This window comes from Solea senegalensis, linkage group LG21 (assembly GCF_019176455.1).
Source record: "Solea senegalensis isolate Sse05_10M linkage group LG21, IFAPA_SoseM_1, whole genome shotgun sequence".
In the NCBI taxonomy this organism is placed as follows: Eukaryota; Metazoa; Chordata; class Actinopteri; order Pleuronectiformes; family Soleidae; genus Solea; species Solea senegalensis.
The window spans coordinates 6,001,236-6,026,921 of record NC_058040.1 but is presented as its reverse complement, the minus strand read 5'-3'; the positions used below and the strand labels follow the sequence as shown (position 1 = coordinate 6,026,921).

The 25,686-nt window shown below is 44.0% G+C and overlaps 1 protein-coding gene across 1 annotated transcript; it reads left to right on the top strand.

Annotated features, from left to right (window-relative positions):
- Positions 1 to 1,620: 1,620 nt before the first annotated feature.
- notch1a (notch receptor 1a) lies at positions 1,621 to 24,952 on the top strand. The gene is made up of 34 exons (XM_044012126.1): positions 1,621 to 1,937; positions 3,072 to 3,153; positions 9,892 to 10,154; positions 10,246 to 10,584; positions 11,445 to 11,567; positions 11,678 to 11,911; positions 12,030 to 12,185; positions 12,278 to 12,463; positions 12,564 to 12,677; positions 13,267 to 13,380; positions 13,496 to 13,729; positions 13,821 to 13,931; positions 15,343 to 15,535; positions 15,644 to 15,789; positions 15,908 to 16,021; positions 16,436 to 16,555; positions 17,024 to 17,176; positions 17,267 to 17,495; positions 17,603 to 17,804; positions 17,916 to 18,069; positions 18,196 to 18,380; positions 18,548 to 18,680; positions 18,800 to 19,057; positions 19,152 to 19,264; positions 19,377 to 19,948; positions 20,043 to 20,483; positions 20,587 to 20,732; positions 20,824 to 21,037; positions 21,140 to 21,224; positions 21,352 to 21,514; positions 21,636 to 21,934; positions 22,027 to 22,174; positions 22,280 to 22,377; positions 22,463 to 24,952. The coding sequence occupies exons 1-34, from the start codon at positions 1,880 to 1,882 to the stop codon at positions 23,723 to 23,725; spliced, it is 7,443 nt and encodes a 2,480-aa protein (XP_043868061.1). The 5' UTR covers positions 1,621 to 1,879; the 3' UTR covers positions 23,726 to 24,952.
- Positions 24,953 to 25,686: the final 734 nt, after the last annotated feature.

The window sequence follows — 25,686 nt, the reverse complement described above, 5'->3', positions numbered from 1 at the left end:
TCCCTGTTTTTCCCCTCTTTTAGGCCAGTGTTTCCCACACTGTGTGCACCTTGAGAGACCTAGCCCCTTTTGGCATCGGGCCATTTGGCAGTCACACCAACAGAAGGACCAGCATGTGCGTGGGCTTCATAATAAAATAATCTTTGCCCTGAGGTGCTGAAACTCCACAGCTATACTCCCTGACAGTTTCACTTGCCCTGGGAGAAAAAGAGAGAGAGAGAAAAAATGAATCTTATGAATCTGGCATGTGCTCTCAGTGTCGACGTTCCATCCACCCTACGACTTCTAGTGAAACTGGAACTTTTGAGAAAGCTGAAGCAAAGCCAGAAGAAACTGAAATTGATTCTAAATGTGATCTAAAGAGTAAGTGTGATGATGATGATGTAACAGGAATTGAAAATGTTATTATTTGTATGTGGCTTAGAGGCAGAATTTACAGCCGATACACGAGGAGTGAGAATCTGAACTGGCTTTTTTTAGTCATAATTTTCTTTTTTCTTGTAACATAATATTCCAGCAGTGACAAAACTATTTATAGCCTGGCATATTACCCCATATAAACATAGCCATACTACAATGCAAAAATATCCCAGTAAAATGTGAACAATGTAAAATTACAAATGTATAATTAATAAAGTGAAGGAAGAGTATTTAAAGTAGTCTAAAGTGAAAAAAGTGCAGTATTATTGGAATGTATTACATTTAAGTTTGTCAGGATAGACCCAAGTCATTTATATAGAGTAGTAGTAGTAGTTTATTACAAACATGAAAATGATATAAATGAAATAACCAACAACAACAAAATAATAATGCAAACGTGGATAATCAAAGAGAAGGGAACAACACTATGATTTCATGTACATATCCCGTCTGTTGGTGGATAAGTTAGGAATTATATTGTATCCCATTTTATGAACACATAATATGTAAAAGCAGTAGTAGAGCTAACATATAAAGGAATTAAAAGTAATATTTCCCCATTGTAGAGACATAACTATTTATATTCCATAGCTTTTTACACACATAAACATAATCATACTATACAATGCAAAAAGAGAATGTGTCACCTTCACAGTAAAGTTACCATGTATATTTATATCTGAAGTAAATTGTGATACTGTACTTTCACAGTGGATTATTGTGTACTTTTATGGCAAATAACTATACACTGACAGATTTGCTGTATTTTCCTGTGTATATGCTGCATTTGACTGTACCTGTAAGAACTGTGTATTTCCGTGCATGATTACTGTATTAAACTGTATATAAAAAGGCCACACCCACAATAATTAGTCGCAATTAAACACACACGTGCCGTTTTAGAGTGTGCATCGTCACAGCTAAAGCCTGTAAAATCCTGGAAATCATTTTAGTGTACAATATCATATTATAGGATAGGAGTTTATTTCATTTAAAAGGTTACACTTTTATTTTGTCAAGCGCTTCAAAAAAGGAACACAAGAAACGTGAGTAAATGTGTTAATTAAAACACAAACAAAGGCAGACTGCACCGATTCTCTGAACATGAGGAGAGAGAGACAGACAGACAGAGAGAGCGAGAGAGACGGGGGGGATGGGTGCAGGGGGAGAGCAGTGGGAGGAACTTGTAGAGTTGCCTCTAGATTTCATTGAGAACTCGGAAAGCAGCAGGTTAACATCTAACAAGTGACTCCTCTCGATGACTGGAGACTTTTTCTAAAAAAAAGAAATAATTCCGCACTCTTTCTTCACCTCCTCTGTCTCCTCTGGCTGTCGGATTTAACTTCTCCTGCAAAGAAGGGATATTTATTTTCAAGTCAACACCTGGAGTAAACCAAAGTGAGGATCTATGAGAACCCTACGTGGGATTCAACGACGTTTGTGAAGCAGAAGAGGAGGAATGTATCGTTTCTTTGTGAAACTGACATTTCTGATCACCGCAGTCGTCTTCACACAAGGTAAACTCAAAGTTTTGTTTGTTTTTGTTTTGATTTTGTCCCTGCAGACTTTTCTTCTTTTTTTTTTTTTTTTGTTGTTGAAAAGTTAGTGAGCAATTAGTGCATGCGTATTACAATAAGCCTATATTTACATATGATCAGTGCTGGTTTAATTGTTTAAGAATCATGTAAGAGTGAGATTAAGATTAGACACCATAAATTAATCCCACTAAATCCCTCTGACTGCCTGTTTGAGTGACTTTTTGAGTTTCGTGTGAATTATCTTCAAGTGCAGGAGCCAAAGGACTGCTGACTGATTTACCACTTCATGAAAGTAAAGAATTTATTTTTGTCTGCACAGACAAACCACATGCTATACCACATGATATCTTTAATGTAATTTAAAATCTATATGCTTCACTTCTGCTCCTAATTGTTTCCTCTCTTTTACTATAGTGAAATCCAACTAGAGCACAGTGAGTTTTAGTGTTAGGCTGCTGAATTACCTCTTTTAAATTGTTCGGAGAACCGGTTTTAAATAACACGGCAGATAATGGAAGTCGGTGCGTGTGTTGGGGCCGGGGGACGCTGCGGGAGGAAAGGGATGGGGCACCTTTTGTCTGCATGTGTGGGAGAGTGTTGTGAGTGCCGGGTGGAGGGGGCGAGTGGTGGTGGGGGTGAGTGGGGGTGGAGGAGGTGCTGTTATTCCCGTCTGCCGGTAAACAATGCCCCAAGGAGAGTGTTTTATGGCTCGTGCTGGACTCTGGTTTCTTTTGTTCCGCATCTGAGCCCCGCAGCTGCTGCGCTTTCCCCCGCAAAAGAAAAAGAAAAAAGAGCGTGCGCTCCTCCAAGCCACGCACCACGCGCTCTGGCCTCACCGCTGTCCACGACAGGCTTCTACCGAAATCCCCACGGGCCACTGTGTAACAAATCAATTAAAGCACCACGATACACTAACGCGTGTGTGCATGAAATATTACATTCCTCTGAATAAAAGTTACATTTAAAAACAAAATCTGACTGATGAATAATTGAGACTCTGCCTAATCCGTGTTAATCCCTCACAGCTCATTCAACAGCACATACTGTGGAAACAGTATACGAGCTCACTTTGGGTCAAATATGAATTCTAATATTTTCTCGTGCACTCCACAGGTCTAAAATGCTCCGTGCCCACTGAGTCGTGCCTGAATGGAGGACGATGTGAACCCACCTCGAATGGAAATGGAGAGTGCAAGTAAGTAACAAAGCAGCAACTTGTGCTGTGACAGATGTTTCACTGCAAACAACATCAACAGCCTCTCATTAACATTTCATGTTGTCTTGTTGTGTTGGATCCTTGGCCACTGAGATGCTGTGGAACATGTGCAGTTTTTTAGAAATGTGCTGTACTGTAATTTTGGGTACTTGAAAGGGCTTTTTGGTTGCAAAGAAATGGGGCCACATATTCCCCCCTTTCATTCCAGCCTTTGAGCGGGCCCCATGCCCAGCAACCAGAGGAGGCCCTTGAGTTTTCTCCGGACTGGTGCGTTCATGTACCCCTCGAAGAGTCACATAGCTCCGCGGGGCCGCACACATTCCCCCAAAGAGGAAAGAAAAGAGTTTAAGAAGTGAAGAAATGAAAAGAGAGTGCAATTCCAGAGTGCAGGAGAGGTGAGCGAGGGATGGCTGCACAAAAGCCCACCCCCCCTCCAATCTAGGCTCGTTAATGAATGCAAGACCCCTTCGCCAGCAAAGTGAGAGGATGCGTCCAGTCTTAAATCTTGTTTTTCTGCTCTTTCATGGGCGACAGCTGGGGCTCGCCCGCCGCCCGTCGCCCATTGTCCTGCAGTCAGAATAATGCTGCGTGACTAATCTGAGTGGGGCTTCCCATCATGCCACAGCCACCCCAAACACCACAGCACACACACCACACCACTACCACAACCCCCACTAACCTTAAAAATACCCCTCCTTCTCAATGGACCTTCACCCCCCCAACTCCACCCCCCACCCTACTGGTTTGTGATCTCCATTAGAAAGCCAGATGGCTCTGAAATGTAATTGGATTTGATGTCGAGAGAGTGAGATTAATTGGAATAAAGTGCAGAAATTTGAAAGCAAACAAGTGGGGACAGACAGAGGGGCAGATTGTGGGCTCTTTCTGTAGATTGGATTGATGTCAACAGTTTGTGGACGAGACATTTAATATGCTGACATATTCCCATTAGATGACCTGAATGTAAGTCTGTGCGCTTGCTGATTCAGGCCTCGAATCCTCATCTGCAACAAAAAGGACAAATGTCATGGAAAAGGGTTTGCAAGTTCCAAATGTTGTGGCACATCTGTGAAGAAGCTCACGGGTGGCCTGGTTTACCCTCAGGGCGTGTGGTCATGAGGGATGCTTCTCTGGTCGGCGGGGACAAGGGGAAACTATTGAAGAGCCCATGCTACTGGCTCACAGCCACCAATTAACAATATCTAATCTGCACACTCCACACACACACATCCAGAGCTCTGCACGTGTGCACATAGAAAGTCTCCCTCCTCCACAAAGCTATGATTGTGGTCTCTATCTCTGCTTGGTCCAATTAAAAACAGACAGGATAAGAGCATCACTTCATCCAGCCGCACTCTCTCTTCCTCTTCCTTGCTTTTCCACTCATTAATCATTCATCCCTGCCAAATCCAGCAGCCAGCAGTCACGGGGCACACTGGGAAACTCAGTGTCACTGCTCCTGGGTCAGAGTATAGCGTCCCTAGTGGGGGGTTGGGTGGTGGGGGTAGATTTTGTGCCGCATTAACTGGCAAATTCCCTGTGATTGGTGTGTTGTTTGACACGGATGGAAAGTCCTCCGGGGTAAATTGATCTCATCAGGTTTAAATGCCAAGATGCTTGGAACTCTTGTATGCAGCCCTTGAATTTACCAGTGAGTCATGTTAAGTGTTGTGGTTTTTGTTGCTGTCTGCAAGCATACGGTGACACAGATTTCAGTGGTAAGAATTTCAAATCCTCTTTTAGCACAGTTCCCGTGTGAGAGTGTGAGAATAGAGAGTTAAATCACATGCTGGCAGAGAGAATATTGACTCGGTATAAACTGTGGTAAATCACATGTCTAATGAAGGGGTTTACTGGGATTATGAAACTGATATTCCTTTGCCTTTTCTGTGGGAATGATGTTTTTTTGTCCTTCCTGGTGATGAAAAAAAATACCCCGATTTAAATCAAACCCTTACAATACAGGAATGATCCCTAAAATAGGACGTGGCTTGTGTTGTCTTTATTTAACGGTTGGGTTTTCATCTCTTGCGTTTGATTTGACTAAGCTTTTGTTCTGTGGTAGCTCTGTTGCACAGATCTGTTTTCAAACACAGAAATTTGATAACAGGAAGGACAAAGGTGTCAGTCTGCTTGACTTACTGCATAGAGGGTGTTATGATTGCAGTTTGTATCCAAGTCTTTGAATAAAGCACAGTCTTATGAAATAAAACATGGGCATTTTGTATTTAACGTGCTGATACACTAAGGTCATAAAACCAACTTAAATAACTTTACTAAGATAGCAATTATTGCTATCTTGCCAAACTAATAAATTACTTTAATTATTAATTGACGTGTTTCTACTACCTTATACATGTGCAATGTTTGTCCATTATAACTAACTGATTGGCTTCACCAGCTAACCTTTTTCAGTTCTCTTACTCTTTTTAGTCCTAAGTCTATACATGACATGTTCCAGTTAAAGAAATCCAAATTATATCATATATAAGTTCTACACTTAGATTACAATAGTGTTTATGTGATCCAAGCCCAAATCTCCAAAATGTGTTAAGGAAAGTTATTCAAATTCAGTATATCATTTGCTCCATGAAACTTGCTCACTCTCTCCACAGAGTGTAATTCATTTCAGAAAAATTCTCTGGAAAATCTTGTCTAGACTCAGCAAGTGCGCTTCAGTTTGTGGTGATACACAAGCACAACAGCGAGCCTCTGAAATGGGGAAGCACTCGGTCATGATTCTGTGAAACAAGGGGTTATCCGCAGGCCTGGGGCTTCCTGTTCCTCATGTAGTCATCTTTGAGCATCGTTTGAGTCAAATTTAGTTTGTGCTGCAGTAATGAGGGCATGGAGAGGGTGAAAGGTCGTCGCCCTTCAACCCCGGCTCTGCATTGCTGGCTGACTGTTAATGCTGCTCTGCTGAACTAGACACTGTTTTGGTCCGAGGTGAGGTGTTAATAATAAACTCCGAAAACGTCTCAACTGACTCGCTGCATGTCTCAAATACTGCAAGAAGGGTGACAGAAATAGACAGGAGATAGAAAATGAACATGCAGGTCTGATATGGTCCCAGTGACCAGTCCTCCCTGATCGTACACAGAGCTGCCCGGTGCTGCATATTGATTATAATAATAAATAATAATAAGGACACAAAGACAGTCAAGAGTGAGTCCAGTAGCACTAGGAAGATGTTCCACTCTCCCTTAGGGAATGTTGGTCGTCATTTGTCCTCCTGTAGGATTACCAGGCAGGTCTCTGTTAAGGCTTTGCTACGCACGGGTTTATGTGAATCAGGAGCTACCAGTGCATAGCCGGGTCAAGTGTTCCTGCTGGTGTTAGCCTTTTATTGGGCTTTAAGCTCAGGCTGCCACTCCCCTGGTTGGACCCATTCCCTAGATGCCAGGCCCTGCTGATACAGCAGTCAATCAGGTTGATGGGACACTTCAGATGAAAGTGCATTCTTATTTACACCATATATAAACAAGTTCAGTGCTTCTAAAAGCATCATGGTTCAGCTACTAAGGAATTATTTAGTACATGGACCAACATTTAGTGTTGACATGGCCTCAGAATAGCACATTGTCAAAAGCAGTGGTTCTGGATCCTATAGGAGTCTGGAGGTCCTCAGAGTGGGACGATCAAAGCTGCGCTGTCAGAGCAAACAGATAAGAGGCTATTTGGCTCTAGTGGGTGCTGAACGTTCACATGCACAGCTCTGGCTGGAAAATGTAGAAACACCATCTCTTCTGGCAGGTCATTGTTACCCTACAGGGCACCAGGGGGTTACATGCTCAGATATAGTTTTTTCTATATCTATATCTATGTTTTGAATGGAAATGTCATCACCTAGGACAGGTATGCTGCCATATTATAAATGAATATATATTGTATAACTGTCCTGTTCAGTTTCGGTGTTGTGGTCACATGTTACGTGAACTCCTCAGTCATGGACTCTAGGCTAGGGTCATTGAAGCTGCTTTCACTCATAACTCATAACATAGACTGCAAATCAGAAATGGCCAAAAAAAGTCTTAAGAGTCAAAATTTGACCAGTGCCATGTTAGTTTATAAAAGCAGAAGTTCACAGAAGTCACCTGTGCAACCAGACACTAACTGAATGACACCAGCTGTCAATCTGTTTTCCTCTAAATAGGACCATCATTTACAAATATCATAACATCATTAGAAGTCTAGTGGAAACTGGCTCCTTGTCTTTGTTAGAGTGTGAGTTGGGACCCTACATCAGTAGATGGAGGTGTATCACTCAGTTACACACAGACCATGGACAGTTATAACCCTGGGGATCACAGTCATCAGGTTCTTGGTTCCTGTCAGGGTGAGCAACCCTCATAAATCTTAAAATGTCACTCCTTAAAGCTGCTGTTTTAAACTGCTAAAGTGCAGGTCGTTTATTGTGGTGTGTTGAGTTCAGAGCCCTTTTTCTGAAAGTGCACGTTTCTCATTTCATCCATAATACTTTGCTGTTCTGTTTCCAGTCTCTCTAACAGATGTGGACACCAGAGGTCAGACCTTGGCTAATTATTAGACACATTCAAGGGAACTTAAGCCAAAAAGACAAAATGAATGAAGAGAAACAGACAGAGACAAATGGCCATTTAAAGAGAAAGAAAAGTTGGGGGTGGTGAGAGTTGAGGAGAGTGTAAACAGGAAAGAGCATGTGATACTTTCATAGGCCAAATGAAGTGAAACAACAATAATATAAAGCTGTTATAGATATGACTACTGTACAAGGGCGGCAATTATTTACATATCATTTTCCCCAGCAGTGGCATTTTCACCACTCACTGGGGCTGGTTTTGTGTCTGAGGATAAAGTCACCCTCAGAGTGGCAGATGGCAGATCAGGCCCAGTGGGGAGAGAGGACAGAGGGGAGAGAGAAGGCAAAGAGGCCATCCCACAGTCACAAAAGTGTTTGGGGGGTCAGGGGTCGGGGGAAGCATCTGCTCCGGCCTGAGGGGACATTGCTTCGCTGGGAGAGACCTGTTGCCGTGGTGTGTGCGGCTGACTTTTGCAGCATGTGGGTGGATCTTTATCTCAGACTGGACTGACTTTAGGACAAAGAGGATAGAGGATCCATTACAGTTAGACAGACACACACACTTCATCGCAGTGAGGATACACATAGACATGATGCACTCCTTAGCCTCTAACTCATTTAACAACCATCATGACTAAATGTCTAACTTTTAATCAAACCCCCGAAAACCAAATCTTAACCTCATATGGTTTATATATCTTTTGGTCCTCAAATACATACATAAGTACACACACACACACACACACAGACAATGAGGAACATATCAGTTTCATGAGGCCTTACATAAATAACAGTGTGAGGATTTTATACCAAAACACTGAATACTCCAGAACTTCAAAGCAAACCCCCCATCGCTTTACAGTCTTCTGCCAAATGCAACTGTCTGGGATTTGTGTGGTGCACATGGGACTGTTAAAAACTCCATGATTTGCTCTCACCTAACTAAGTCAACAGGGGAGCTTTCAGCAGTCCCGTGTGACAAATGGGGAACGCTGTAAAAAGCAAACTGCTGCGAGCTGTAAAAAGGTCCACAGTGGAGAGAAACATGTGAAAAGCTGAGACAGGGGAGCAGAGTAGAGACATGGACATGGACTGTGCAGAATAGGGGAAATTAAAGGAGGAATAGGTCAAAAAGAATCACGGAATCACGAGTAAGAGTGATGGTAGATTTTGGGTTGGGGGCGTAAAGAGACAGAAGTTGCAACAGCTGACTTCACATGGGTTCTTTATTTCCCTAGAGGAGAGGTTGGCTTGTCAGCACCCCCATCTGACATGGGGACAGAGGGGAGGGTGGGAGGGATAAGGGGAGAGTAGGAGAAAGGAGGAGGGGGATGGGGAGGAGTCCTGTCCAACAGCTGCCTTCATTAACATGCGCACCTGCTCCCTGTGGAGGTACTAGGAGGCCAACAGATGCCCTTCGTTACACATAAACACTCCGTGCTCACACGCACAACGACACACTCTCATTCAAGCCCCAATTCAAACATAAACACCTTTTTGCGGACTTTAAATGCTCCTGCACATGGCACACAGGACTTTGCTGCTTGGTACAAGTTGCATACTAAACAATGTGAGAGCGACGTGCTAATTAGAATTCAAGATATGTGAAATCCTCTTGATTTGTCTCTTTGGTCACATCCACTTTCATATTTAAAAAAAAAAAGTCCATCTTTTGTCCAGAGTTTTTGAGTCTTCACTTGTCATAAGTAGCCATTTTGAGCTACAGTGTGTGACTGAAGCAGCTTCTCTTCTGCCTTTGGTGTGGATGGGAGAGAAGCACCCAGGGGCTTAGGGCTTGAAAGCAGTGATTCATATAGGACAACCAGAGTTGGCACAGTCTCCTTGATCTCCACAATCATTCAGGATGAGTATGGACAGCGTGGGGGCAAAAGGTAGATGGGAACGCTGGGTTATTTTGTGGCATCTGTTGTCCCAGCAGAATGTGTTTTCAGGGTTTTCAGGGACTCTAATCTAGAGAGACACACTAGAACAACACGCTGTCCCTGTCCTGCAGCAGAGGGACTTTGCTGGGCGGGAAAAACCCCCCACCCTCCCTCATTCCCCCTTTTGTTAAGAAAATTGTTCCCATGATTTAGACAAAAAAAGATTATACTCTTCTAATCATAACGCCCCTTCTCTCTCTCTCTCTCTATTCCCAGGTGTCCCAGTGACTTCGTAGGCAGCCGGTGCCAGTACCCAAGTCCCTGCAGCCCTTCACCTTGCCGCAACGGTGGCGAATGTCGTCCGGTTTCCCATGGCAACACATTTGATTTCCGCTGCGTGTGTCGCCTGGGTTTCACCGACCGACTGTGTCTGACCCCCAGCAACCATGCCTGCATGAGCTCTCCCTGTCGCAATGGAGGAACATGTGACCTCATTACCCTGGCTGCCTACCGCTGCCGCTGCCCACCTGGGTGGTCAGGTATGCAACTTAATATGCCCTTTGCCCCCTATTGTTTTGCTTCTTTCTTTCACAGTTATTAACAATACTTTTTTGCTGTGTTGCTTCTCAGGTAAAACATGCCAGCTTGCCAACCCGTGTGCTTCCAATCCGTGTGCAAACGGTGGCCAGTGCTCAGCATTTGATTCCACCTACATCTGCACATGCCCGCCTGCTTTTCACGGTCAAACGTGCAAGCAAGACATCAACGAGTGCGCTCAGGCTCCCTCTCCCTGTCTTAATGGTGGCATGTGTGTGAATGAGGTGGGTTCGTACCACTGCCGCTGCCCTACAGAGTACTCCGGTAAACACTGTGAGACCCGGTACCTGCCATGCAGCCCCTCACCATGCCTGAACGGAGGCACCTGTGTCCAGAAGGGAGACACCATCTATGACTGTAGCTGCCTGCCAGGTATAACATGAACATTCATCTACACATAATGAAACAGAACAATAGTAGTCAACTTGACATATGGAGTTGCATCTGATTAGTGGGGCAACATAAGCAGTCACTTTTGTTTTCCTATTACATCAGTTGACCTCAAAAACCCGGGTCTGTTGTTGTAGTAAAATCTGATTGGGTGGATTGAGCACCCCCACTTCTCACCCTCTCTGCTTACCTCCACAGACAGGAAGCAGTCGCACAGACGTTTCCTTCTGATAATCTCCAACACCCACAAAACATCACACAGATAAAAATACAGATAATTGTATAGACATACACACCCTTGCAATAAAGTCACAGACACAATATTGTTGTTTTTTTTAAATGTTTCAGCCCAAAACAGAAAAGATAATTGTTATCTTTGTATTTGGTTCAAAAAATTCTGCATTTTTTAAGCTGTGCTATTGTCTCATTTAGTGTTCCTGACTTGCGCAGAGAGGATTGTTTAGATATGCAGATGAATAGGGGACAAAGTGATGTTGTGTGTTAAAGTTTAAGCCATGCTGTGTATCTCTCGTGGGTGTCCGTGCTGGAATGCGTTTAGATAGCGAAGCTGCACAGACACCTGCAGAGCTGCGAGTTGATAGATAATCAGACTATCATTGCTCTAAAACACCCACTCAGTCCTTTGATGTTTAAAGAAGAGGCACACTGCACTCTTAACTACAGGACAATTAAACAATCTGCCACAAGGGTATAGAAGGACATAAAACTGTTATTGCACACTTAAGTGCAGTGTGATATCAAGAGGAAGATCTTAATCTTTAACTAAAAGCAAATGTCACAAGAGCTTTTTTTACATTTCTTTGTCTTCTCTATCTGTTTAGGCTTCACGGGTCAACATTGTGAGCACAACATCGATGATTGTCCAGGCCACAACTGCCAGAATGGTGGTGTGTGTGTAGATGGTGTGAACACCTACAACTGCCAGTGCCCGCCTCATTACACAGGTGACCTTTTTTGTGCAGAGACAAGAAAATACACAGCGACCAGCACAGAAGAAAAGGAAAGAAACCATAACATTGCACTTATTCTATTCTTTCTTGTTTAACTCCTTCAGGTCAATACTGCACGGAAAATGTGGACGAGTGTGAGTTGATGCCCAATGCGTGTCAGAATGGAGGGACGTGCCACGACACTCACGGCAGCTATCACTGCGTCTGTGTTAACGGTTGGACTGGCGACGACTGCAGCGAAAACATCGATGACTGTGCCAGTGCAGCTTGTTATCACGGTGCGACCTGCCATGACCGCGTAGCTTCATTTTTCTGCGAGTGTCCTCATGGGCGCACAGGTATGAATCCTGCAGAAATCCTGCCTTTACCACAAATACTGCGACTGTCAATTCAAGTGCTTAAATGCGATGATCCATTTTAACATGGATATGTATTGCTATTTTGTGTGTCTCACAGGTTTGCTGTGCCACCTTGATGACGCCTGCATTAGCAACCCGTGTCAAAAGGGCTCCAACTGTGATACCAATCCGGTCAATGGCAAGGCAATCTGCACCTGCCCCCCAGGTTACACTGGGTCAGCCTGCAACCTGGACATTGATGAGTGCTCCCTCGGTAACTTTTTAAAGCTAATCCCACTCCTTTATAGTTGTTATACATAAATTACGATACGTGTGATTTATGATCTTGCATTTTCTAAATCTTAGGTGCCAACCCTTGTGAACATGGTGGTCGCTGCCTCAACACCAAAGGCTCTTTCCAGTGCAAGTGTCTCCAAGGATATGAGGGTCCTCGCTGTGAGATGGACGTCAATGAGTGCATGTCTAACCCTTGCCATAACGATGCCACCTGTCTGGATCAGATTGGCGGGTTCCATTGCATCTGCATGCCAGGTATTTGTTGAAAATCATGCACTGCCAATTTTAGCTTCTGAAGCACTTTTTGAATCCAAGAAAATAAATATGATTTGACTAATGGCTGTGTAACTTTCAGGATATGAGGGAGTGTTCTGCCACATCAACGCAGATGAGTGTGCCACCCAACCTTGTTTCAACAATGGCAAATGCATCGATAAGATCAACTCATTCCAATGCGAGTGCCCCAAAGGTGAGCACATACCAGGGACTGGAAAACAAATATGGTGTTGGTGGTGTAAAAGAAATTAGTTATTCTAATCCTTCTATCTCTTTTTGGGCAGACAATAGGAACAGAGAAGCAGCTATAAAATAGTCGATCATTAACGCATCTGTCAATGAGTAACATGTGCATGGTTCCCACATAGAATGTAAATTATTTACCTCGACTAATGTTGTCAAACATGGCTTTTTGTGGGCGACCAGGACAGATCATATCAGACCGCTGAACAATTAGCATATTTGGCGGGCTTAGGAGTTTGTGTTTGAGCTTAGTGGGGGGCAGGGATTGGTCCATACTCTGTAAGCCGGAGGCTATTGTGTTGAGGTTTGAAAGAGAGAAAGATTTCACTGCACAGTATGAGCCGGGGGTGGAGCCAGTGTTGTGGAATGGTTCGTTAGGACCTTCCGTGTCTTGCAGACCTACTTCACATGCAAATGAGGTTTTATACTCCTCATTTTTACGCTTTGCTTGCACACTGTAGCCGTGATGTGTGGAAATTTCACACATGAAGCATAATCTAGAAAAGCTAAATTGTGTATTTTGTTCAACCCACTTGCAGGTTTCTCTGGGAATCTGTGTCAGGTGGACATTGACGAGTGTGCCAGCACTCCCTGTAAAAATGGAGCTAAATGTACAGATGGTCCCAACAAGTACACCTGTGAATGTGCTGAAGGTAAAGCACACCGTGTTTTTCATTTCTGCATTTCTGTGCCAACATATTGCATATTATCTAGTTTCACAGCAGATGAGGATTATCATCTTCCTAAATACTTTTGTTCATTGTGCAGGGTACACAGGGCAGCACTGTGAGATTGACATCAATGAATGCTACTCTGACCCCTGCCACTATGGCACCTGTAAGGATGGCTTGGCCTCTTTTACTTGCCACTGCCACCCAGGCTACACTGGCCGTCTGTGTGAGACCAACATCAACGAGTGTCTAAGCCAGCCCTGCAAGAATGGTGGTACCTGCCAGGACCGGGAGAACACTTATATCTGTTCCTGCCCTAAAGGCACAGCAGGTGAGGCTTTAAAACTCCTACATGTTGAACTGTTGCTAAAATCCTCCAGTGACATCCTCTCACACAACTGTTTGCTCGTTTCAATCGACAGGTTTTAACTGCGAGGTGAATCTGGACGACTGCAAGAGCAAACCCTGTGACTATGGGCGATGCATTGACAAAATCAACGGCTATGAGTGTGCATGTGAGCCGGGTTACACAGGTGAGCAGGAGGTGGAGTTTACAGGTGCCGTGGGATGGTCCCATGAGCTTTGGGAGGGGCAGGGAGGACAGGTGGCTGGCGGGTCCACTCATGCAGAACAATAGTGTCAGATTGCCTGTGTGGGATGTGTGTGGGTAGTCGAGAAAGGAACACAGCCCCCCAACCTGATACACAAGCAAAGACACACACAAAGTGCTTACTTTGTTAGGAACTTGAAAAGGCTGTGATGCCGAGTCAGGAAATGTGATACCTCAAAAAAAGTGATTGATCATAAATAATGTGATTAATATTATGTGCATACAGCATAATAAATCCCACCGAAAACTCACACTGAAGTGTTTTCACTTCATTTATATTGGCACTTGACAGCACTAGTATAAGATTAAATACTACTATGATAGATTTGTGTCTAAAAACTAAGATGTCCTCCTCCGTTCCATTGCCTAGCCGAGCCGGTTCTGACTGGTAGTGGTTTTGTCATTATGTTAAAAGTGGGGCAGGGAGGAACAAGTGTGTGCAGGCTGTTGTGTGTCCCTCCTGTTTCCCCCGTCCATCTTTTTGTGCTGACGGGGTGAGTGTGGAGGGCACGGCGGGACTGAGACACAGAGGGACAGAGGACTATTGTAACTGAAGATCAGGCAGTTGGGCCCTCCCTCCCTGATTGATGAGGAACAGAGGAGGAGGGAGCTGGGTAAGGGATCAGAGGGGGGGGGGTTTAATTGTTACTTGGCCGTGTGTGAAATGGCTCTGGCCTTCTGTCCCTGTAAACAGCCCAGGGTGAGGTTACTGCTCCCTGCATTGGGGGGTGGTGTGTGGAACACCTCCCCCTCTCCAATCCAGCTCCTTATGCCTATTCAACAGGGCCTCATTCAATCAATGGAGGAGAGGCAAAAGGGCCTCCAGGGGCCACCAGGCTAGGCATACATTGGAGCTGCTACAGCTTCTGCCTGTTGAATGTTGAGGGAGTCTTCAGTGTGAGCTCAATCTATTGTCCAAAAGGCACACAGTGCACCTCACCTAGCAGCATATAAAGGCTGAAAGAAAACCACAACACAGTAGAGGGTGTATCTGAGGGGCTTTCAGAACGACCCGTGTAGATATTAATCAGTTCACATTAGGGCTTAATTTGTAATTGGGATTATTCTGACAGATATTGCTATTGCAATATGATTCTATTTTTTATGTTTGAAAATCCAAGTTTAGTTCAGTTTTCACTGTGTATTTAAAACGCATTTCCACATTGCACAATAAAAATATTAACATCTTTATATTCTATTTCAAGGATGGCAATTTACAGATACTAATTGTTTCCAATAAGCATAAGTTATATTTTTAAAATGTTAAATGGTCACATTTTTAAAAGTAATATTTGCTGCACATCCTAAAAAGCCACATGTTACTCTCTTTTCAGGATCAATGTGTAACATCAACATCGACGAGTGTGCCATTAATCCCTGTCACAATGGCGGCACCTGTGTCGACGGCATCAACAGGTTCACCTGCTTGTGCCCTGAGGGCTACAATGACGCCACCTGTTTGTCCCAGGTGGACGAGTGTGGCAGCAACCCCTGCATCCATGGACGGTGCCAGGACCTCATCAATGGGTGAGCACACTGAGATGATTAAGCAAAAAAAAAAAAAAAAAAAAAAAAAACCCTAGAAATCAAACTAATGAACAAACACCACTGACTTGTCTCTTCATTTTCCTAAAGCTACAAATGTACCTGTGACTCTGGATGGAGCGGAACAAACTGCGACATCAATAACAACGAGTGCGAGTCCAACCCGTGCATGAATGGAGGGACTTGCAAGGACATGACCAGCGGATACCACTGCACATGCAGAGTTGGCTTCACCGGTCAGTTGTGACCTTTTTTGCTCACAGACTGAGTCTGACAGAGACTGTGTGTGTGTGTGTGTGTGCCTTTGTTGGCCCATATCTAACCCAAGTGTGGTTTCTAATCCCATCACTGTAGGACCTAACTGCCAAACTAACATCAACGAGTGTGCCTCCAACCCCTGCCTCAACCAGGGCACCTGCATCGATGATGTGGCTGGATACAAATGCAACTGCTTGCTGCCTTACACTGGTATGACATGCACCTGCTTTTTCACTCATCAGATGAGTCTGTTCTCTGTTTTTTGCCGTACCCTATCTCTTTGAATCATGTGTTGTTTGAGAAAACATCAAATAGTGACCACTTATAGGGATGTCTGCTTGTGTGTGTGTGTTTTGGAATAACATGCCACAGTGTCTACTGTGTGCTGGAAGCCTGGAGCCAGCTCCAAGCTTTATTCCCACTTCCGCCCGGCTCTGTTTCCGTTCTGTGATCACACAATAGCAGGAAACAGGAAGGGCCTTCCTGTTTGGCAAAGTTGTCATGGAAATGGATAAGGAAGTGGAACTTAAAAATGACAACTTTTTCAGTTGTCAACAGAGAGGGGATTTAAGTTGAAGTCGAAGTACACACATTGATGTTTTTCTAACGTTTCTGTGCCATCAGGTGATAACTGTGAGACCTTGCTGGCACCCTGCAACCCCAGACCCTGTAAAAATGGGGGTGTGTGTAAGGAGGCTGAAGACTACCAGAGCTTCTCCTGCATCTGTCCTGAAGGATGGCAAGGTAACCACATGTCCTGTCCACTAATCTAAATGTGTAAAATATTTGACTGAACATTCAACATAAATTACTGGTTACATTACTTTTACATCAAATGGCTGTGTATAATAACAGTGCCCTTTATACTGTAATTACAATATATTACCGTACATTTACAGGTGTTTTCTGTAACATTTGGTTATGTCTTATGTTACAGTGGTTTATTAGTACTACCATGTATTAATGCTGTATTACTGTAATAATGGTGATTGTGGCATACAGTATATAGCTGTGATTGAATAGATGAGTATTTTCCTTTTAAAATAATGTATTTAACTGTAGAAATCACACTCTCTTGTAATAACCACACTTATAGCTATTTCACAATAACAAAAATACAGAATCATATTTTTCACAGTTAAATCATGCAAAATGATAAAGTCTGTGAAATCCTGGAAATAATTTTGTATCATCTATTTTCTTTACCTTAAGGTCAAACATGTGAGATCGATATCAACGAATGTGTGAAGGGCCCATGTCGCAATGGAGCTATTTGCCATAACACTATGGGTGGCTACCAGTGCAAGTGCCAGCCAGGTTACTCTGGCCAGAAGTGTGAGACTGACATTGACGACTGCAAACCAAGTATGAACTGATGTACTGCTCTGCAAGTTCCCATGATTTCCAAAGCCTTAAAATGTAGGAGTATTAAACTTATACCCTCTGGCGTTTCAGATCCCTGCAGTAATGGTGGTTTGTGCCACGACAGCATCAACAGTTTCACATGTACCTGTCTGCCTGGGTTCCGCGGTGGCAGATGTGAGCAGGACATAAACGAGTGCGAGAGTAACCCCTGTAGAAATGGAGCCAACTGCACAGATTGTGTCAACAGCTACACATGCACCTGTCCGCCTGGTTTCAGTGGCATCAACTGTGAGATCAACACCAACGACTGCACTGACAGGTACCATGTCACAACACTTGACAACGGTCAAACCTGGCTGACTTGCGTTAACCCAAATTGAGCAAAGTAATATGTCAACATTTATTTTGTCTTGTGTTCCTCTACAGCTCCTGCTTCAATGGTGGCACTTGTGTGGATGGAATCAATGCCTTCACCTGCCTGTGTCTCCCCGGCTTCACCAGCAGCTACTGCCAATATGATATCAACGAGTGTGACTCCAAACCATGCCTGAATGGAGGGACTTGTCTTGACAGTTATGGGACTTACAAGTGCACCTGTCCCCACGGCTACACAGGAATCAATTGTCAGGTAGGTAAAACAACTGTGCCTTGCTTTGTTTTGGCTTTATACATTGCACTTGTTTATACACTTTATTATAGGAGCATAACTAAGTATTTTCTCTTCTTGTATCTCTATTAGAATCTTGTACGCTGGTGTGACTCTTCCCCCTGTAAAAACGGAGGATCGTGCTGGCAGCAGGGAGCCTCTTATACCTGTCAGTGCCAGACTGGATGGACTGGCCTCTACTGTGACATCCCCAGTGTGTCCTGCGAGGTAGCAGCCAAACAGCAAGGTACGATAGCCAGCCCAAACTGAATTGCCATCATATTTAACACTTCTAACTTCTGACGCCTGTGCTGAGCCTGCAAGTCATGTAATTGATATGTTCATTATGTAACTCCTTGCTTTTTGATTTCAGGTGTGGAGGTAGGCCAGCTGTGCAGAAACTCAGGCCAATGTTTGGATGCTGGAAACACACATTACTGCCGCTGCCAGGCCGGCTACACTGGGAGCTACTGCCAGGAGCAAGTGGACGAATGCTCGCCCAATCCTTGCCAGAATGGAGCCACCTGTACTGATTATCTGGGAGGTTACAGTTGTGAGGTATGTAATATAGGAATTTATGCTGTCTTACTGTAAGATTTATTTAAATTGGGTTTAAGAAGTGGGAAATGTATAGATATACAGCACTCAGTTTCTCAAAATGTGTTGTGTAATAAACAGTGGTCATATGAATATTCTTTACTCACTCATTTCCTTTTCTCTGCCAGTGTGTCGCGGGCTACCATGGTGTAAACTGCTCCAAAGAGATCAATGAATGTCAGTCTCAGCCGTGCCAGAATGGAGGCACCTGCATCGACCTCATCAACACATACAAATGCTCTTGTCCCAGAGGAACACAAGGTATACAGTATACTGATGTATAGCATTCACATATATATATATATATTGGGAAAGAAAATAAATGACCACAGAAATCAGGTATGGAATTTCCTCTCACTCTGTGTTTCTGTCTCTAATAGGTGTCCACTGTGAGATTAATTTGGACGACTGCAACCCCTCCACTGACCCACTGACCAATGAGCCCAAGTGTTTCAACAATGGCAAGTGCGTGGACCGCATTGGCGGCTACCAGTGTGTGTGCACGCCCGGATACGTCGGCGAGCGCTGTGAAGGCGACGTCAATGAGTGTTTGTCAGATCCATGTGACCCCAGAGGCTCATACAACTGCATTCAGCTCACCAACAGCTACCGCTGCGAGTGCCGTACTGGCTATACAGGTACTGATGCACATCCAGTGGTCCAGAACTCAAAAGCAATGTTTAAATATCTACAGTGTGTTTGAAACATGTATGTTTCCCTTTTGTTCTCCAGGTCAGCGTTGTGATAAAGTGTTCGATGGCTGCAAAGGAAGACCCTGCAGAAATGGAGGCACATGTGCTGTTGCCAGTAACACACCGCATGGTTTCATCTGTAAATGTCCACCTGTGAGTACACATATGAGTTTTCCTGAGATGTTTACATCTCGGAAATTACTTTTTCTGCCCTTTTTCCCTTTAGTACACTGATCGTAACCGCTATCCATTTCTGTCTCTTTAGGGATTCACTGGCTCTTCTTGTGAGTACGATTCTCGTTCCTGTGGGAGTCTGAATTGCAAGAACGGAGGTACATGTGTGTCAGGTCACCTCGGCCCACGCTGCTTGTGTCCACCAGCCTTCACTGGCCCGGAGTGCCTGACGCCCACTGAGAGCCTCTGCATCTCGAACCCGTGCTACAATGGTGGAACGTGCCAGATCACACCAGACGCTCCTTTCTTCCAGTGCAGCTGTCCCAGCAATTTCAACGGCCTGCTGTGCCACATCCTGGACTATTCATTTATTGGGGGCTTTGGTCGGGACATCACTCCACCTCCGGAAGTGGAGGTGAGCTGTGAGATTCCTCAGTGTGACGAGTGGGCGGGGAACCACATCTGTGACTCGCTCTGCAACAACCATGCATGCGGCTGGGACGGAGGAGACTGCTCGCTGAATTTTGACGATCCGTGGCAAAACTGCTCGGCTGCTCTGCAGTGCTGGAGATACTTCAATGATGGGAAATGTGACGGCCAGTGCAACAGCCCTGGTTGCCTTTATGATGGCTTTGACTGCCAAGGACAGGAAGGTCAATGCAAGTAAGTACAAAAAACCCAAGTAAAAGATGAGAATTAATTTGTGTTTTAGCCGAGATTTCAGAATATTAATTTAGTCTCATTCTATCTTTTTCAGCCCACTTTATGACCAGTACTGTAAAGATCACTACGCCGATGGCCACTGTGACCAAGGATGCAACAATGCAGAATGTGAATGGGATGGTCTGGACTGTGCTAACAACATGCCAGAGAAGCTGGCAGATGGGCACTTGGTTCTGGTGGTCCACATTCCCCCTGAACAACTTAAAAATCATTCCTCAGCCTTCCTCAGAGACCTCAGCAGCGTCCTCCACACCAATGTGATCTTCCGTCGCGACGCCAAAGGTGAACCGATGATCTTCCCCTACTATGGCAACGAACAGGACCTGGTGAAACACAACGTGCTGAAGCGCTCTGCAGATGGTTGGCCTGAGTGGGCTTCCGTGCCAGCCAATGTTTTGGGTCAGGTGAAGGATCATGTGACAGCAATGGTCAGCCCACGGAAACGCAGAGAGCTGGACCCTGTCCAAGTCAAAGGGTGGGTGTCACAAAAACAATGCATATCACATTTGGAGGGATTTGTATTTAGGTTACAGCGAATTATACTTAATGTTAACATTTCCACATGCTTCTGCTTTTAGGTCTGTGGTGTACTTGGAGATTGACAACCGTCAGTGTTATCAGCAGTCTACTGAGTGTTTCCAGAGTGCCACAGATGTAGCTGCATTCCTCGGAGCCCTGGCCTCCAGTGGGAATCTCAATGTTCCTTATATTGAAGCTGTCACAAGTATGTAACCTATAGTTAATATACTGCATTAACTTTGGTCATGAAGTCAAAAATCCTGTGTAACACACAGCGACTTTGTCCATCTCTACAGGTGTGAGACCCACGCCCTCCTCATCAGAACTATACCCAATGTATGTGGTCTTCCTGGGGTTGGCTGCTTTGGGTTTCATCTGCCTGGGTGTTCTTGTGTCTCGTAAGCGGCGACGGGAGCACGGCCAGCTCTGGTTTCCAGAGGGATTCAAAGCGTCAGAACCCAGCAAAAAGAAACGCAGAGAGCCTTTGGGGGAGGATTCTGTCGGACTGAAGTAAGTATACTTTGAAGGTGGAATAATGAGTTCTACCTGCAACATGTGTGAGAAGTTTTTTATGTCACACCAGTTTTCTAATCGGCCTCTTCTTTTCTACAGGCCTATGAAAAACTCAGACATCAATCTTATGGATGACAATCAAAATGAATGGGATGATGAAGATCCAGACTGTAGACGCTTCAGGGTAAGATGACTAATTTTATTCTCCTTTTGGTTTAATAACCTAATAACTACTATATTACATTATCAAACTGTTCATTCACAACTCTTTCATGTGTGCTGACAAATGTGACAAATGGTTTGTATTTCAGTTTGAGGAGCAATCTATGTTGGATTTGAGTGACCACACTGACCACAGGAAATGGACACAGCAGCATCTGGATGCAGCTGACCTACGTATTCCATCCATTGCTCCTACACCGCCTCAGGGAGAGATAGAGAATGATTGCATGGATGTTAATGTCAGAGGACCAGGTATTTACACACATTAGTAGATGTTTATAGACCCATTTATCATTATGTATCTGTAATTTGCCAAGAACAGTGGCAGAAATTAATGGGAGCTCATTGTAATCCTTGCTTTTTTTTCTTCCAGATGGTTTTACTCCCCTGATGATTGCCTCCTGCAGCGGTGGAGGACTGGAAACTGGAAACAGTGAAGAGGAAGAAGATCCCTCTGCAGAAATCATCTCCGACTTTATTTACCAGGGTGCCAATCTTCACAACCAGACTGACCGCACGGGTGAGACTGCCCTCCACTTGGCTGCTCGCTATGCCCGCTCTGATGCTGCCAAACGCCTCCTGGAGTCCAGCGCTGATGCCAACGTTCAAGACAACATGGGCCGCACTCCACTTCATGCTGCTGTGGCTGCAGATGCACAGGGTGTCTTCCAGGTAACTCACACACCTCCCAGCTTTGGATTGTTTTTTTTTTTGTTTAAGATTGTCCAGTAGCAAAAAAGCTAAATGTTTCTTTGTTCCTGCAGATATTGATCCGAAACCGTGCCACTGATCTTGATGCTCGCATGCACGATGGAACAACACCGCTGATTCTGTCTGCCCGACTCGCAGTCGAAGGCATGGTGGAAGAACTTATCAACTGCCACGCTGATGCCAACGCCACAGATGATTCTGGTAGCTACCATTTTATCAACCTATAATCTCTTATAACACCTTTATAGGTCCCTCACTGTGCTGGGGTATGATAATCAACCCTCTCCCATTTTACCCTCTCTACAGGTAAATCTGCTCTTCACTGGGCCGCTGCTGTAAACAACGTAGAAGCTGCCATGGTGCTGCTGAAAAATGGTGCCAACAAAGACATGCAAGATAACAAGGTATGTGAAATGATGTGACAACAAAAACCTATTACAACTACAGCCTTCATCAACTGATTTTGACCTGTTGTATTTTGCCTTGTAGGAGGAGACACCACTCTTCCTTGCGGCCCGTGAAGGCAGCTATGAGACTGCCAAGGTTCTTCTCGAGCACTTTGCCAACCGTGAGATCACCGACCATCTTGACCAGCTGCCCAGAGACATCGCACAGGAGCGCATGCATCACGACATTGTCCGCCTCCTGGACGAGTATAATGTGGTTCGGAGTCCTGGGCTTCACAACGGCCCCCTAAGCACCTCCACCCTCTCTCCACCACTCTGCTCACCCAATGACTACCTTAGCAACCTCAAGCCTACCCTTTCTGGCAAGAAGGTCCGCAAAATTAACTCCGCAGGAAAAGGAGGGAAGGACGGTGGCAAGGATAGTAGAGTGAAAAAGAAAAAGTCTCTTGATGGGAAGAATAATTTGCTGGACACATCAGCGGTTCTTTCCCCAGTTGATTCCCTGGAGTCACCGCATGGTTATCTGTCAGATGTGGCCTCTCCTCCCATGACATCACCCTTCCAGCAGTCTCCGCCTATGTCTCTCAATCACCTACAAGGCAATGGAGATTCTCTTATGGGCCAGATGAGCATGGGTAAGGATATGGTCTGTATGTCCTTTGACACAAACCCACCTCGTCTTTCCCACCTGCCTGTGTCCAGCCCCAATAGTCAGGGCACCGCGTCCATAGTTGGAAGCAGAGGAGGCCAGTGTGACTGGGTTTCCAGGATGCACCCAGGTGTGGGCCAGCAAGGAAGCTTCACGCAAGCACCCCCCATGTCCCACAACATGATGGGTCCTCTGCATGGCATCAGCACGGCCACACTATCTCAGATCATGGGCTACCAGAATCTGCAGACCAGCCACCTCAACTCATCTGCGCACATGATGCAGCAGGCTCACTCGCGGCAGCTCCAGCACCAGAACTCCAACTCCACCACAGCAGGCCAGTCCCTCAACCAGAGCTTCCCCAACATCGAGATAAACGGCTCCGACATGCAGCAAAACAGTGTTTCAGGCCGCTCCATGTCAGTCCACACTGTCATGCCGCAGGAGACGCAGATCCTTGGCACCCAGTTTCTCACCCCTCCCTCCCAGCACAGCTATTCCGGCCCCATGGACAACACACCTAACCACCAGCTACAGGTCCCTGACCACCCATTTCTTACTCCCTCCCCTGGCTCCCCTGACCACTGGTCCAGCTCGTCCCCACATTCCAACATGTCCGATTGGTCAGAGGGAATCTCCAGCCCACCTACAAGTATCCATTCACAGATGAATTTGATCCCAGACCAGTTTAAGTAGAGACTTGTTGAAATGAAATAATAACATTTGGTGGGACAAACGATATATAAACAAAGAAAGTGACAAACCTGTCTCAAGACTGAATGGTCCTTTTTAAATATCAGTTTTTATACTAACGATAAGAACAGTTTTGGTAATTTTGTATTTATTTATGTGATTTTTTTTGATCTGGAATATAAAGAAGATGCTTTTATATTTATGCTTTTTAAGTTTTTCGTTATGTTTTGTTATGTATGGAAAGATTAGACGCTGTTTGAAAGGAGTGTATATGAGAAAAATGACTCCTACATGTGTACACTGGCTATTTATTTGTGTCTTGTGTTGCTATTTTCACTGGATTTATTTTAATTCTGTGGTGCGTTTGGTCTTCACAAATGGTATCACGTTACATTATGTTTGTACAGATTTTTTTTATTTTTATAGTTTATTTTAAAATATTTCAGTATTAATTATATTTTAACCTCTTCTGTCTTTGAAGTGACACAGGTTTTGTTACTGAACCACATTTCACTAAGTCTTATCACTGAGTTAGATGTTGATCATAAATATATATAATATAAGTGTCACCTTTAATAATGTTGACTATTACACTGACCTCTTTTGGCAAAAATGTACGAGAATTAAGGACATAGGAGATTTGGGACCTTAAAGCACAGAACAAACTTCTCTTATCTTATCTAGCTTTTCAACATGAGTGGAAAAGCATCTCTAAAATCAACCTGGGCCTGTTTTCGTTTAATAATGGTCTGGGATGGTTGATTGATTTGTGATCCTTTATGATGTACGGACTGTCTCTTTATTTCATACTGTGTCCCAAATCAATGATTATGGTTACCATGTTTAACCTGTTGAGTGTTGAATCTGCAGACCTGTTGTAGAAAGCTGAAATGTTACATTCACCACAGTTTAAAAATAGTGCCAGTGTGACTTTTCTTTTTCCAAAGAAAAGCAATGTATTTGTGTCTGTAAAAGGTGGAGATCGTCGTTTGTGAAAGAACTGGGGACCTTTGTACGTTTATTAACACCACCTGCACTTTGTAATGGAGTGTGGTTTAAGGTGTCGAAATGTCATGTTTTATAAACTAATGCAGAGATAAAAGATGTTTTAAGAGAAGATGTAATTCAAAATAATGTTCATGCAAAGTTGTAGTTTGCAAAGTATTTCCTGGTTAAAATGTTTTGTAAAATTTGTCTTGATTCAATAAAAAGCTGCTGTCAAGCTTTAAACTGCTTCCTTTAGTAATATATTTTAACTTTCTCAGTGTGTACTTATTCACATTAATTTTTTTCCCCCACGATTCCAAAATCTTGAAACACACATAGCAAGAGATGCTGCAGTCAAACTTGGAATGTAGTTACACAATATTATATACATATGTACTGTATCTTGGTTAACTCATTTCAAGTGCCATCATAAATATTTCCTATATTAATCTTGAGCAAGCACTAGGCATCAGTTTGATCACCTTTTGATCATGACAAAGAAGCCTTATGTTGTGTTTACAAATAAATATTATTATTATTATGTTCCAGTTTGTTACATTTAAGAAGATTTAATGGCAGAATTTCAATATAATATGTTTGTGTAAATGTGTAATAGCTTTAAAAAAGACATTGATATGTGTCTGTAGCCTCAGAATAAGCCTTTTCAATATACTTATACTACATTCATTTACACATAGGGTCATCTGCTCACCTTGCTACAGCAAGTCCACCGATCAACACAGTTGATTCTCAGTTTCCATGTTTCTGTTTCCCATGGAGCACAGTACAAACATTGGTTGCTTTGGCAATTCACACACCTGCTGCCCAATTAACTGGAGATTACCCATGTGCATTTCCTGGGTTAATGCTCCACCCAGTGGTTAAAATCAAAAACTGCAGCTTCGTGCGCGTAGTCTGTATTGCCTGTATTATACGAAAACAAACAAAAAACAAACAAACAAAAAGAATACACACTG

Excerpts from the sequence above, each read along its gene's own strand:
- notch1a (XM_044012126.1), top strand. The coding sequence starts at position 1,880 with ATGTATCGTTTCTTTGTGAAACTGACATTTCTGATCACCGCAGTCGTC. Across the intron at positions 3,154-9,891 it reads AATGGAAATGGAGAGTGCAA|GTGTCCCAGTGACTTCGTAG; the intron begins GTAAGTAACAAA and ends CTCTATTCCCAG. Across the intron at positions 21,038-21,139 it reads GAGGATTCTGTCGGACTGAA|GCCTATGAAAAACTCAGACA; the intron begins GTAAGTATACTT and ends TCTTTTCTACAG.